A 14,200-nucleotide genomic window follows, 5' to 3' on the forward strand; every position below is an offset into this window, starting at 1 on the left:
TTTTGGGCAGGTGCCCATCCCTGACTCCATCTCTGTAGCCAGGAGGATGGAGTGAAAGTGAAGTCGCTCAGTCGTGTCCGACTCTTTGCGACCCCGTAGATTGTAGCCTACCAGGCTCCTCTGTCCATGGGATTTTCCAGTCAAGAATACTGGAGTGGGTTGCCACTTCCTTCTCCAGGAGATCTTTCCGACCCAGGGATGGAACCTGGGTCTTCCACATTGTAGGCAGACACTTTACCGTCTGAACCACCAGGGAAGTCTTGGAGCAACCCGAGTGGTCAAACCAGTACCCCTACCCAAGTATCAGATCGAGACGGAGCCCCACTCAAAGCACAGAGACTGAGAGAGGGGCCAGGGGAGGCTCCTCCCGGAAAACTGAAGCGCCTTCAGCAAAGGACTGGGAGACCTGGACGGTGTGTGACCCCAAAGTGACCATAGCGATCTCTGGTTCCTTCCGGCTGGAAATTCCGGCCACCCTCAGCTTGCAGGGCCCGAGTTTCCAGGTCGAGGATGCCACTTTTCGGTCCCCTGGGCAGTCTGGGGGCTGGCTGCTCAGACCTCGCTGACCCTCGCGTACCCTCCTGGCCAGGCCCGGGGGATGCTCCAGAACCGCGTGCTGCTGTGGAAGGAGCAGTCGGAGGCCAGCCGCAGCCCGTCGCGCGCCCACTCCCCGGGCCTGCTGGGCCCCGTACTGGGGCCGCCCTACCCTTCGGGCCGCCTGACGCCCACCCGCCTGGACATGGTGAGGCCCTGGGCGGCCCCGCCGCCGCCGTTCGCGCCCCCGCCGCCCCCGGCACCCTCCGAGGGACCCTGGGGCCTGAGGCCGGCCGCCTGGAGCCTCCGCCCCCCGAGGGTGCCGGTCTACGCAGCGCCCCTCCGCCGCTCCTTCCGCCCCGGCTCGGCCTCGGCGCCCCCGTGGTGGCTCGGCCGGCGGCCCGAGAACCCCTACGCCGAAGCCTGGGACTGGGGGTGGGGGCTGGACTAGGGCGCCGCGGCCCCGCCCCTCCCCGCCGCACCCTCCCCTGCCCGTCTCCCCCTCGCAGCCCCAGAGACCCCTGGGAGAGTTCGGCTCCCCCCGCAGCCGGCACGGCTCCGGCTCCTACGGCCCCGAGCCAGCCGAGGCGAGGTCCGCGTCCCAGCTGGAGCCAGACCACCGCCGGTCCCTGCCCCGGACACCGTCCGCCTGTGAGTAGCCCCCGGAGCGCAGAGGGAGGGCCGGGGTCCCAGGCTGGGGCCCCGGGCCGGGAAGAGGAACCGAGGTTGCGCTGCAGCAGCAGGGATCGAGGGTAGACGCCGGGGAGGACTTCCCACCCACGTGGCGCGGCGCTCTCCCGCCCCTCCGGCAGCCTCGCTCTACAGCAGTAGCACCCAGCGCTCGCGCTCCAACTCCGGCGAGCGCCCGGGCGGCGGGGGCGGCGGCGGCGCCCGGAGAGTCCGCGCTTTGGTCTCGCACTCGGAGGGCGCCAACCACACGCTGCTGCGCTTCTCAGCCGGAGACGTCGTGGAGGTGCTGGTGCCCGAAGCCCAGAACGGCTGGCTCTATGGCAAGCTGGAGGGCTCATCCTCGTGAGTGGGAGCCCCGGGGCGCAGGGTGGGTTGGACGGCGGACTGGATGGCCTGGGTTCCAGCTCCGTCTGAGTCTTCCAGGAGAGCGGCTGTCCCTGGGGCCTCGGACAGCTCTCCCCTTTTCCCATCCCTCTCCTTGTCCCACCCTATTTTCCGCATCCCTTCTGCCAGAGAAGGAAGAACCTCTTTACCAAGCTCAGGGTGGTGGCCCTTGAGAGGATGGGACAGGATGGGGAAGGGGAAGGTTCTCTCACAAATGAGAATACTACCGAAACCATACTGCTTGGGCACCTACTGTGCCCCTCAAAGTGAGCCAAGCTCTGAGAAGAGACTGGACAGGGAGGTGGACCAGGTGCAAGGGAGATGCTGGGACCTCCTTGCAAGCTGAGTGTGCTCAGCCCCTTGCAGTCAGGCACGGGGGAAATCCTTAGAGAACATGAATTGGGGCTGCTTTTGACACCACGCAGTAGAAAAGGGGGAGGCGGGGGAGTACACTGCAGTCCTGCAAGCCTGGAGGAAAGCAGGGACCACTCTCTCTGCCAGAGAAAAGGGGGAAAGTGGGAGCTTGCTGCAGCCACGCAGTGCCCCGCCCCCTCACAGGGTTTTATGGGCAAGAGACTGTGTGGTGCCCAGTCCCACTCATGCTAAGGAGAGAGGAATGAATGAGGATAAGTAGAGGGGATGAATGAATGCAACATCCACAGAGGAGTCAGCAGGTGCATGTGAGGGTGCTCGCCACGTGGGCTAGTAGATGGTTACTGGATGAGGGTGGTGTGGGCAGGTGGATGCGTGTTCCTGTGAGCAGATGGGCAGATGGAAGGGGGCACGGAAGGATGCACAGATGGGGGGTACACGTGTAGACTAACTGGAGAGGCGTGTGAGCGGATTGACAGAGAGGTGGCAGTGGGCAAGTGCTGATGGATGGGTGAGTGGATTGGCGGTCCTGGGGTGGTTGCCCTCATGGACGAGCGATGCATGGACAGGATGACTGTGTGGATAGATGGGTGGATGGCAGATGACCGCATGGATCAGGAACGGGAGGAGGAGCCAATGGGTGGAGACATGACCAAGAACATGAGTGGTGGAAAAGACACCTGCTCTGCAGGCCCACGTCAGAGGGCAGCAGGGTGCCACCCTGAAAGTTCCCTAGACAGGTGTGTAGCAAACCTCCTGGGGACCTAATTATAAAACCACCTAGAATAGTATATTAACGCATATATATGGAATTGAGAAAGATGGTAATGATGACCCTATATGTGAGACAGCAAAAGAGACACCAATATAAAGAACAGACTTTTGGACTCTGTGGGATGGGATGATGTGAGAGAATAGCACTGAAACATGTGTATTACCATATGTGAAACAGATCACCAGTCCCAGTTCAGTGCGTTAAACAGGAACACTCAAAGCCGGTGCACTGGGACAACCCTGAGGATGGGATGGGGAGGGAGGGGGAGGGGGTTCAGGATGGGGACAGATGTACACCCATGGCTGATTCATGTCAGTGTATGGCAAAAACACTATAATACTGTAAAGTAATTAGCCTCCAATTAAAATAAGTTAATTAAAAAAAAATAAAACCACCTAGATCAGAGGTCCCAAATCACAGTCCTGGGACATCATTATTCTTTCCGTGATTCAGGTTAGGGAAAGCAATGGCGGGTTTCATCAGCAGGCATATTATGGTGAAAACAGAAGTAAAACGTTCTGAAAGTGGTTTTATTCTGTCAGTTTGAGTTGAAATAGCTTCCAGTTGCCTTTAGGTGAGAATGTTGTTGATCAGGTTTGAGGGGGGGGGCATCTACGGTGGCTCTTTGGAGAATACTTTCCCACATGTTCTGCAAAGGCTAGTGTCTCTCCTTTGACCCTGGCTGCTCTGAAGGTGCAGTAATGAACTTCCAATCAAAGACTCCACAGGCAGCGTGTCCGGAGTCACCGGAACCAGGGGGCCCAAGGTGGAGGGTTAGTAGCCAGGCACTCCTGGCTCCCGTGCTCCTTCCTCTGGGCTCCCACAGCTGTCTGCGGTCCCCCACCCCAGCCCAGCCCACCCTCTCCCCTGGGCATCACCCTTGTAATCATCTGTTTGTGGATCTGTCTCCCTGCCGGGCTGGGAGCCCCAGGGGAGCAGGGACTGCATCTGGCTCTCCATGGGCCCTCGTATGTGGGTGCTCAGTGAGTAGGGAACGAAACTGTCACTCCATGTCCTCAGATACAATGCTTTCCTTCTCAGATCTCCAGTTCCCCCTCTCTAAGGCACCCCAGCCCCTGGTAGGACCCATGAGTCTGAACGGGTAGCTTTGAGTGACAGCAAAGACCTCCTTCAAATGATGAAATGAATTACTCTTGGAGCCAGGCCTGGCACACAGCAGTGCCCAGTAATCGTCGACTCCTCTTAGAAGTGGTATTTTGATCACTGCTGTTGGGCCTTTTGCTTCCACCCCACAGGAGCGGCTGGTTCCCTGAGGCCTATGTGAAGCCTTTGGAAGAGCTGCCCATGAATCCCATGAACCCTTTGAACCCAGTGACCTCCATGAATCCCACAAACCCCTTGAACCCGGTGACCTCCATGAACCCCAGGAGCCCTGTGAATGAGCTGCCTTCTAGGTACCACTGGTCAGAGATGGGGCAGGGGAAGGGGCTTCAGTGGCCGGGCGGGGTGGGGGGAGTGGCCCCACCCACCAGGGAGGGCATCTCTGAGCTGCGGTCCCGAGTGGGCCCAGCTTCCTTTAGCCCCTGGAGAAAGGGCGCCCCCATCTCACTACAGGTTGAAGGTCATTGTGTCCATCCCTCTGCCTCCTCTCAGGACTGCCTTCAAGCCAACAGTCCCCTTTCACCCAGAGGCAGGGGAAGAGGATGTAGGATGCTCAGGGGACCCAGTAGATAGGGTTGGATGCAGCAGGGCCTGAACCCTGGCCCCCTTCTCTTTCCTCCTTTCTCTGGACTCAGGTCCTACCCGCTCCGGGGTAGCCACAGCCTTGATGACCTCCTGGACCGGCCAGGCAACTCCACAGCATCTTCAGACTACTGGGATGGCCAGTCCCGCTCCCGAACCCCAAGCCGGGTCCCGAGCCGCACCCCCAGCCCTGCACCTACACCCTTGCCTGGCAGCCGCCGAAGTAGCATGGGCAGCATGGGGGTGGCCAGTGATGTCAAGGTGGGCCCCCTCCGGCAGCCTGCTCTCAACCCGGGGGTGGTCCAGTGGGCAGGGAGACCAGGTAACCCTCCCTGCCCTGCCCCTGGCTGGCTGGAGGGGACCCTCCCAGCCCAGCCTCAGCCTGCCCATCTGTGCAGGGAGGGACAGAATGGGCTTCCTGAGTCTGGGGTGGAGGGTCGGGGGGAAAGATTCCTCTAGCAGAGGGGAGCCCCAGGGTCCTGATGGGAGCGCTGGAAAAGCACCCTCTCTGGAGCGGTGTTAGTCTTGGGAGATAGCACTTGACCCATAGGCTTCTCAAGTCTAACACCCACAGCATTTTGGGTTTTCAAATGCTTGACCTCATCTCGCAGGAGCTTGGCACTGCAGGGGCCTCTCTGGGCCAGTCCTCTGCCCTGCTGGAGTGGGGAGCTGGGTTGGGGGCTCGCTTGCTCCTTCCCCACCAAACCCGATCCTCCCTCCCCCTCACTGCAGAAACTCACGTCCTGGGAGCAGCAACCACCAGAGCTCTTCCCTCGGTGAGTCCCCTGAGCAAGCATCAGAGGGGGCCGGGCTTGGCAGAGGGCGGTGGGGGAGACACGGTGGGCCTGACCCCATGTGGAGGTGACCCCATGGGCACAGGAGGTAGGGGCGGACGCCTAGCTCAGATGCCCAGATGCCTCCCCTTGATCCCCAGCCAGTTGGGGACCTGGCCCCTCTCACTCCTTCCTCTCCCCACCGCCAGGGGTACGAACCCCTTTGCTACCGTCAAGCTGCGTCCCACCGTCACCAATGACCGCTCGGCGCCCCTCATCCGCTGAGGCGCCTTCCTCCACCTGGAGTCTGAGGTCGTCCCCGCCACCCACACCTGCCCAGGGGCTGCCCAGAGCTGGCGGCAGCGGAAGCAGCAGCAGTGGATCCAAGGAGCTGGGGCCCTGGTACCGGGGGGTGGCCGTCCCTCCCCAAACCACACCCACACTAGGGTCTGGGCCCTTCAAATGAAAGCAGGCGGAATTGGGGGGCAGAACCATGTCTTCCCCTCCAGGGACTCCGGACTTTCCCTGGGGGCCTACCTTGTGCCCCCTCAAACTCTTCCCCCTTCTCTGTCCCAGTGGGGAGAAGCCCCTTGCACACCCCCTATCCCACCCCACATTTGTAAATGGTGAGAAATCACTTTTGTAAATGGTGAGAAATAAAGCAAGTGCGACATGGCAGCCAGCCTGGCAGCGTCTGATTTAGGGGACAGGCTGGGGCAGGTTGACTGTGATTAACCTAGACAGCATATCAAAAAGCCAAGACATTACTTTGCCAACAAAGGTTTGTCTAGTTAAGGCTATGGTTTTTCCAGTAGTCATGTATGGGTGTGAGAGTTGGACTATAAAGAAAGCTGAGCACCGAAGAATTGATGCTTTTGAACTGTGTTGTTGGAGAAGGCTGTCGAGAGTCCCTTGGACTGCAAGGAGATCCAACCAGTCCATCCTAAAGGAAATCAGTCCTGGGTGTTCACTGGAAGGACTGATGCTGAAGCTGAAACTCCAATACTTTGGCCACCTCATGCAAAGAGCTGACTCCTTGGAAAAGACCCTGATGCTGGAAAGATTGAAGGTGGCAGGAGAAGGGGATGACAGAAGATGAAATGGTTGGATGCCACCGTCAACTTGATGGACATGAGTTTGAGCAAGCTCTGGGAGTTGGTGATGGACAGGGAAGCCTGGCATGCTGCAGTCCGTGGGGTCGCAGAGTCGGACATGACTGAGTGACTGAAGTGAACTGGGGCAGGTTGGGATGGAGACCTCACACTGGGAAGTCCAGAAGGTCCTAAAGGTGGTTGGTGGTTACCTGGGAGCCCTCACTCACTCCCAGCCCCTTACATCCCTCCTTTTAAGCAAGTCTTTTGTGCTCAGGCTCAGATGTTCAGTCCTGTCTGACTCTGCGATCCCATGGACTGTAGCCCACCTGGCTCCTCTGTCTATGGGATTTCTCAGGCAAGCATACTGTAGTGGGTTGCCATTTCCTCCTCCAGGGGATCTTCCCGAACCAGGGATGGAAACTTTCTCCTCCATTGGCAGGCAGATTCTTTACCATTGAGCCACCAGTGAAGCCCAAGCAAGTCTTTAGGTCTGCCCTAACTCCTACAGGCTGTATTCCCCATCTCTACCCAGGGTCATTTCTGCTGTGGGTTCCCCAGAGAGGGAGGGTGGCAGCCGCTGAGGCCTGGGACCACCAGCAAGTCACCTTCCGGCACCCTGGGACACAGCACCCTTTGTTCTGGCCCCTCCCCACCCCCTCAAGTCCCAGGCTATCCAGCCTGGATTAGCCTTATCCAGGGGAAAGCCAAAGAGGCCCCTCCTGGAATGTGGCCTGGGGGTGGGGGGCAGGCGAGGAGTTGGGGTGATTAGGGCTGGCAGGGCCTCTCCAGGGCAGGGCTGTGCCCCTTGTACCACAAGGAGCCCACAGGGCAGGGCCCTGTGTGTCTTCTGCCCAAGGCTCCAGGAGATGGGGGGACCCACCTATCTCTAGCTCCCCCTGCACAGGCCTGGGACAGGGAGCCCCACCATGGAGGGCAGCCTGGCCCTGTGTGTTGGCTGCTGCCCTGTCCCTTCTCCCCTCCCAGCTCCCAGCAGAAAGCCTCTTAGAGGGGATGGGGGTGGGGGAGCACTAAGCCCCAGGCTTGGGGGAGCGAGCTGCCAGAGTCCAGCCAGCGCTGATCTGCAGGAAGCCTGGGAGGCAGCCCCCACCTGGCTAGGCTTTCACGGCAGACCCGCCTGGCTGGCCCCTTCCTGCAGGCCTCAGGAGATGTGAGGCTGGATACCCAAACCCACGGGACAGCTCAGGTAAGAGTGGGGGGAGGGCTGCTGGGGCCACCTCTTGTCTTGGCCCCCAAGTGGCTGCACCTGTGGTGAGGGGCTGATGCAGGAAAAGCCAGAACTTGGTCCTGGGCTGGGGAGCAGAGTCCTGGACACCTTGGCATTACCCAAGGTCAGGAGGGAGATCCCAGCGCAGAGGGGTTGCAGAAGGGAGGGAAGCTTCTGCCCCCAGGTTGGACTAGTCCATCCAGAACCCCCTCCCGGTGTGTTACAGGGGCACCTGGGGCTGCTGTGTGAACCCTTGGGTGGAGCTCCGGGGGTGTGGAAGGGATGTGGGGCTGCTAAGGGTTTGGAGGGAGAGGATCTTTCTTCCAGTGCCCCCTCAAAGGTTCCCATGTGTCCAGTGGAGTCAGAGATCTGACCACCCCCCCACCAAGATCCACGGCTGACCTGGGATGATCAGTCACCCATCTTACAGGTGGGAAAACTGAGGCTCAGTCAAGGGGAGGGGACTGACCCAAGTCACAGAGCAAATCCCTGGCTAAGCTGGGATGAATTGGAACTCTGCTCCCTTGGCTTCTGAGACAGGCTGATGTTACAGCGTGCTTTGATTTTTCCTCCATGATGTTCTAAATGACAGTAGACATTCCCGATCACTGAGAAGAATTAAGAACATGCCCCAAGGCCAAGGAGGAAAATGAACTCCACCCATTTTGCAGCTGGCACTTCCACTGTGTTTGGTCCTTTGTCCTGAGACCCTCACGTGTGCACACTGGGGTCCCCACACATGCCTCCGGTCACACACCGGCGGTCGCCCTCTCCCACTCACCTGAACCCCCTCTCCTGACATTGCTAGGTCCTGAGGGACAAGGAGTGCCCTCCGGAGGGAGTCTTCCTGAGGTCAAGACTCAGGTGGGAATGACTCTATTACCCTCCCCTCATCCTTCACGTCCCTTGAAGGAGGGGAGGTTTGGGATGAGGTTCTACCTCGGTTTCCGCTCCTGGCTTCATTCCCTGAGCAGGGCTCACGTGGTACTCTGGTGCCTCAGTTTCCCCACCCTGGGTCTCCATCCCCCTTTCTTGTCTGGGCCACAGACGCTCGCCACTCCCCCTTGTACCCTCTCTTCCACCAGAGGCGGCAGCGATGGGCGCTAGCGGTCCCAGGCGGGGCCCCGGCCCTCCAGACGGGGGCTGGGGCTGGGCCGTGCTGGGTGCCTGCTTCGTGATCACCGGTTTCGCCTATGGCTTCCCCAAGGCCGTGAGCGTCTTCTTCCGCGCGCTTATGCGCGACTTCGGCGCGGGCTACAGCGACACAGCCTGGGTGTCCTCCATTATGCTGGCCATGCTGTATGGCACAGGTCAGCGCCCCCCTCGCGGACACCTCTCCTCTCCCCCAAGCCCAGGATTGAGGATCAGGATCAGGGACCAGGAGGCATCTGACCCAAGCCCCTCGGGGAGGGAATGGAAACCCCTGCCTTCCTGTGGAAGCGTTAGCACCAGAGACGGGAGTAGCGGCCACTGGTGGAGCCCGCCACCAGGTGGCTGATCTGGCAAGCTTGGCCAGCTGGAAGAGCCCCTCCGTTTCTGTTAAAAGACCCACACCCGCCCATGTTACCGGCGAGGAAACTGAGATCTAAATAAGATTGCCAATCTCAAAGCCCTAAACACCTGTGCGGGGTGGGGGGGCGGGGAGGTGAGGGGGCGGGGGGAGATGCTGGAGTTATCCTAGCCAAGCCTCGGGGATGAAGGAGGTGAGGGGTGGGAGGGGGAAGCCTGGGGAGGAAGGCAGCTCATAAGGGAATGAAGCCCCTTCTCCTATTTCCGTTCCATGTTCTCAGGAGGGCAGGGGACCCGTACAGGCTCCACCCGCTGTGTTCCCCCACAGGGCTCTCTTTGGCGTGTCCCAGCCAAGCTAAGTGACTTTGGCCAAGCCCCTGTGCTCTCTGAACCAGGGGCGAGTGACCTCATCCCTTCAAGTCATCTCTCAAGGCTGGGAGGTACAAAGCCTGGAGTGTCTGGACCACAGAGGGGTCCAGCCCGATTGGTGACCCTGCTCTGCCCACAGGCCCGGTGTCCAGCATCCTCGTGACCCGCTTTGGATGTCGCCCGGTGATGCTGGTGGGTGGGCTGTTGGCCTCCGCCGGCATGATCCTAGCATCCTTCGCCACGCGCCTCCTGGAGCTATACCTGACAGCTGGGGTGCTCACAGGTGAGGGCGCCCACTGCTCCCCTCCTTGGGGATGGGGCTGCGGGTGGGGTCAGGAGACCTTGCCACCAGACCTCCTTGTCCTCAGTTTCCGCATGAGGGCCGGTCCTCGTCCCTCGGCTCAGTTCACCCCATCCCTTGGTCTGTCCACCCTGGGGCAGGAGTGTGTGTTTGGGGGTGCTCGCCCCTGCTTCCCGCTGGGGGCTGGGCTGGGGGCGCCCTCGGAGAGCCCGGCACAGCACCGCCTCGCCCGCAGGCCTGGGTCTGGCCCTCAACTTCCAGCCGTCGCTCATCATGCTGGGGCTGTACTTCGAGCGGCGGCGGCCTCTGGCCAACGGGCTGGCGGCGGCCGGCAGCCCGGTGTTCCTGTCGGCGCTGTCGCCGCTCGGCCAGCAGCTGCTCGAGCACTTCGGCTGGCGCGGCGGCTTCCTGCTGCTCGGCGGCCTGCTGCTGAATTGCTGCGCGTGCGGCGCCGTCATGCGGCCGCCCCCGGGGCCCGGCCCGCGGCCGCGCAGGGACAGCGCGGGAGACGCGCCGGGCGAGGCGGAGGAGGAGGCGCCCTCTAGCGGTCGGACCCGCCGGCGCCTGCTGGACGTGACCGTGTGCGCCGACCGCGCCTTCGCGGTGTACGCCGTCACCAAGTTCCTGATGGCGCTCGGGCTCTTCGTGCCCGCCATCCTGTTGGTGAACTACGCCAAGGACGCGGGCGTGCCCGACTCCGAGGCTGCCTTCCTGCTCTCCATCGTGGGCTTCGTCGACATCGTGGCGCGGCCGGCGTGCGGCGCCCTGGCCGGCCTGGCGCGTCTGCGGCCGCACGTCGCCTACCTCTTCAGCCTGGCCCTGATGGCCAACGGGCTCACGGACCTGAGCAGCGCGCGGGCGCGCACCTACGGCGCCCTTGTCGCCTTCTGCATCGCCTTCGGCCTCTCCTATGGCATGGTGGGCGCCCTGCAGTTCGAGGTGCTCATGGCGGCTGTGGGTGCGCCCCGATTCCCCAGTGCCCTGGGCCTGGTCCTCCTCCTCGAGGCTGTGGCTGTGCTCATCGGACCGCCCTCTGCCGGTGCGCCCCGTCGGAGGAGAGGGTGGCCTAGTGCCCCGGGGTCCCAGGGAAGCTCCCCCCCCCCCACCTTATCCTGGATGGAACATCCAGGGACGAGGGAGGGGATGGGACCCTTTGGGAGAGACAGCCCGGTTACACTCCCCTTCCCATGGCCAGTTAGCCTTGCCTCCAAGAGGTACCACCTGCTCAGGGTTGGGCCGGAAAAGCCAGGAAGTGTGCCAGGAAGAACCCAACGTGGGTTGTCTCCAGCAGATGGCACAAAGGCCTTGTGAAGTGCAGGTGCTATTCTCCTTCTGCAGAGAGGCACAGAGGCCAAGTTCAAGTTGCCAGTCCCAGAATCAGAGCCCATCCCAGCCCAGTCCTTAATGCCCACACCTCTGAAACACTATATCTGAGTGTTTAGTCTCCCCAGCCTCCAGGGGTGACTGGAGTAGGGAGTGGCCTTGGGGAACCGGGAGCAGAGTTCACAGGGGGCAGGGCGCTGGTCTTCCCCTGTGCACACTGCCAGCTGGGTGCTCTACATGCACACAGGAAGTCATCGTGATGAGGCGGTAGGGTAAGGCTTCCTGCAGGGTGGGCATGAGCGTGGCCTTTCAGGGCAGGGCAGGACCCCACAGGAGAGGACACAGGGTATGTCTGGGGGACACTGTCCCTATACAAGTAAGGCAGGAGCTAAGATCAGAAAGGTGGAGGTGGGAGACACTAGGGTCTTCCTGGGTGGTCAGGTTATCCCTGAAACAGCAGGAAGCCTGCCCGTGCGCAGGAGAGAGCTGAGGTCGCAGGCTCCACGATGCGGCCATGACAGGAGCCACCTTTGCTGGGGCCCAGGCTGCAGCTGAGATGGTCTGGGCTAGCTGAGCGCCCTCATCAAACTTTGCCAACTCACCTGACCCAGTGGGGACCACACAGCTCCTAAAGCCATGTGGGCAGCCTCTGAGCCCACCACCAAAAGTTACAAAATCAGCCAGAGGCTCAGAGACTCATCTTTCATTTTCTTGTGTGACCTGGGGTGGACCTAATAGGCAGAGAAGGTACTTGGGGTGAGAAGAAGGTGAGGAAAACCACACGACTGTGTGTGGGGTGGGCCTGGCTGCTGGGCTGGGGTCAGGGAGGCAAGTTTAGGGTACTGCTCAGAGGGGCACAGGGTGGGCAACCAGCTTGAGGACCACCAGGGAACCTCCTGAGGCCACTGAGGTGCATACTGAGAGGGTCACAGCCTGCTGTGGACTGCCACAAGGAGGCCCCTGAGAGAGCGAGGCATCTGAGGAGCCACACATTAGGGGAAATACTTGCAATTTAAAGATTTTCTTGAGGGAATTCCTTGGCAGTCTGGTGGTTAGGACTCTGCACTTTCACTGTGGGGATCTGGGTTCAGTCCCTGGTCAGGGAACTAGCATGCTGCAAGCCACGCAGTATGGCTGGGGGACAAAAAAGACTTTGCTGAGTATGAAAGTAACATGTGCCTGTGATAGAAAGCTTGGAAAATACAGAGAATAGGAGTAATCTCTCCACAAACCCTGCCTCCAGTCCCATGCTGATGATAGCTCTGAGTTACATGGGGCCCCCTGGGAGAGGGGGTGGCCTGGGAGGTTGGGAGAGAGCTGAACCAGGCCCCTGAAGATCAAGGCGGTTAGGTGGAAAAAGCAAGAGTTGGGGTCCCCAGGCTGAGCCCTGTACTCTCCCCACTCCCAGGTCAAATATCCCCAGCGGGGCCAGTTCCAGGGTTCATGTGGAGTTTGAATCTGGGGAACAGGAGGGCCCTGATAAAGCACTGCCTCACCTCAGGCCCCACGTGCTCAGTCACTTCGGTTGTGTCCGACTCTTTTGTGATCCCATGGACTGTATAGTCCACCAGGCTCCTCCGTCCATGGAATTTCCCAGGCAACAGTAATGGAGTGGGTTGCCATTTCCTTCTCCAGGGGACCTTCCTGACCCAGGGATCGAACCCATGTTTCCTGCATTGCAGGCAGATTCTTTTCCCCTGAGCCACCGGGGAAATTTAGATCCAGGGAGGTGAAGTGGCAGTTTTAAGGTCTCAAATGGCAAACCCTCATGGATTTTTGCCATCTGTAAAATAGGAACAAAGGCTGGGGCATGTGTGTGTGTGTGTGTGACCAGTGAGCCCCACCAGAGCACTGCGTGTGTGTGTGTGTGTGTGTGTGTGTGTGTGTGTGTGTGTTGGGGCATGTGTGTGTGTGTGACCAGTGAGCCCTACCAGAGCACTGCGTGTGTGTGTGTTGGGGCATGTGTGTGTGTGTGTGTGTGTGTGACCAGTGAGCCCCACCAGAGCACTGCGTGTGTGTGTGTGTGTGTGTGAAGGGTGGGCTCCCCTGCCTGCCCTCACCTCCCCGCCTGCCCTCCCCGCAGGCCGCTTGGTGGACGCGCTCAAGAACTACGAGATCATCTTCTACCTGGCAGGCTCCGAGGTGGCCCTGGCGGGGATCTTCATGGCTGTGGCCACCAACTGTTGCCTGCGCCGCCCCAAGGACGGCCCGCCCAGCCCAGGCACGGAGGGCGGGGCCGGCGACGGGGAGGAGGCGGAGGCCGAAGTGGACTCTGACCTCCCGCCCGCCGGCACCGAGGAGCCCAGTGGCCTGGAGGCCGTGGAGGTGCTGAGCCTGGGCGCTGGGCCTTCGCAACCCGAGGTGAAGGTGGAGCCAGGGCTGGACTCTTGAGCCTCTGTAGCGCCGGGTGGCAGGGACTTTGGGAATGGGGCTTCCCCTCTCAGAGCCCCGATGGCCCCAACAGGGCCTGGCACACCGGAGGGGTGGGGGGCGCTGCTCCTGGGGGTCACCTCCGGGGCTCCATGAGGGGAGCTGCCACCCTCAACTGCCTGGGGGCCCTGGTCCCGCCAGTGAGGCCGCTGTTGCACGGCCGGTGTGAACCTGAAATTCATAAAACTGAGCTGACAACGAGTTCTGTTTCTGCATCTCTGGCTGCTCCCTGGGGGTGGGGGGTGGGGCGGTGGGCCAGGAGGAAGTCCGAGAGGCTGTTCCCCAGGGCCTCTGATGGGAGCTGGCGGGCGTTGGGGACGGAGTGGCAGAGGTGAAGGGTGGCAGGGGAAGGTGGCCCCGATCCCGGTCCCACTGTTTGGCGCTGTGCACCAAAGTCCCGCCGGCAGCAAGCACCTGCCGCTGGAGGGTCCCAGAGCGGCGGGCTGGGGCTGGATCGATCCAGGCTCCTCAGAGTAGGTGAGCGTATGTGACTCCAGGACTCCATCTAGTGGTGGCGGCTGGGAGAGCTGGGGCTGCGGGTCGGGGGATGGCACCTACCTTGCCCCCCTCGCCTTTCTAGGGGATAAACTCGGGTTTCCTGGAGCCTTTGCTCTGGACATGTGTCCCTGTGGACACATGGCTGCTGGCCTTCCCTCCCCAGCCTCCCTGGAGTCCTAGAGCGCACTGCTCGATGGCACTTTTTTAAAAAATTTGACT

The 14,200-nt window shown here is 61.0% G+C and overlaps 2 protein-coding genes across 2 annotated transcripts in view; both read left to right on the top strand.

The window, feature by feature from the left end:
* BAIAP2L2 (BAR/IMD domain containing adaptor protein 2 like 2) overlaps window positions 1-5,910 on the top strand; it is a 29,768-nt gene extending 23,858 nt beyond the window's left edge. The window contains exons 8-14 of the mRNA XM_043881710.1: window positions 590-742; window positions 1,044-1,185; window positions 1,347-1,566; window positions 4,012-4,170; window positions 4,513-4,720; window positions 5,192-5,235; window positions 5,442-5,910. Coding sequence (XP_043737645.1) covers window positions 590-742; window positions 1,044-1,185; window positions 1,347-1,566; window positions 4,012-4,170; window positions 4,513-4,720; window positions 5,192-5,235; window positions 5,442-5,517 — 1,002 coding nt within the window. The 3' untranslated portion in view covers window positions 5,518-5,910. The remainder of the gene's footprint in view (window positions 1-589; window positions 743-1,043; window positions 1,186-1,346; window positions 1,567-4,011; window positions 4,171-4,512; window positions 4,721-5,191; window positions 5,236-5,441) is intronic.
* A 2,736-nt stretch (window positions 5,911-8,646) lies between these two features.
* Window positions 8,647-13,678, top strand: SLC16A8 (solute carrier family 16 member 8). Its single transcript, XM_043880718.1, has 4 exons — window positions 8,647-8,861; window positions 9,569-9,712; window positions 9,966-10,769; window positions 13,137-13,678. Exons 1-4 carry the CDS (start codon window positions 8,648-8,650, stop codon window positions 13,442-13,444), a joined length of 1,470 nt encoding a protein of 489 aa, XP_043736653.1. The 5' UTR covers window position 8,647; the 3' UTR covers window positions 13,445-13,678.
* Window positions 13,679-14,200: the final 522 nt, after the last annotated feature.

This window comes from Cervus elaphus, chromosome 22 (genome assembly GCF_910594005.1).
Source record: "Cervus elaphus chromosome 22, mCerEla1.1, whole genome shotgun sequence".
Lineage (NCBI taxonomy): Eukaryota > Metazoa > Chordata > Mammalia > Artiodactyla > Cervidae > Cervus > Cervus elaphus.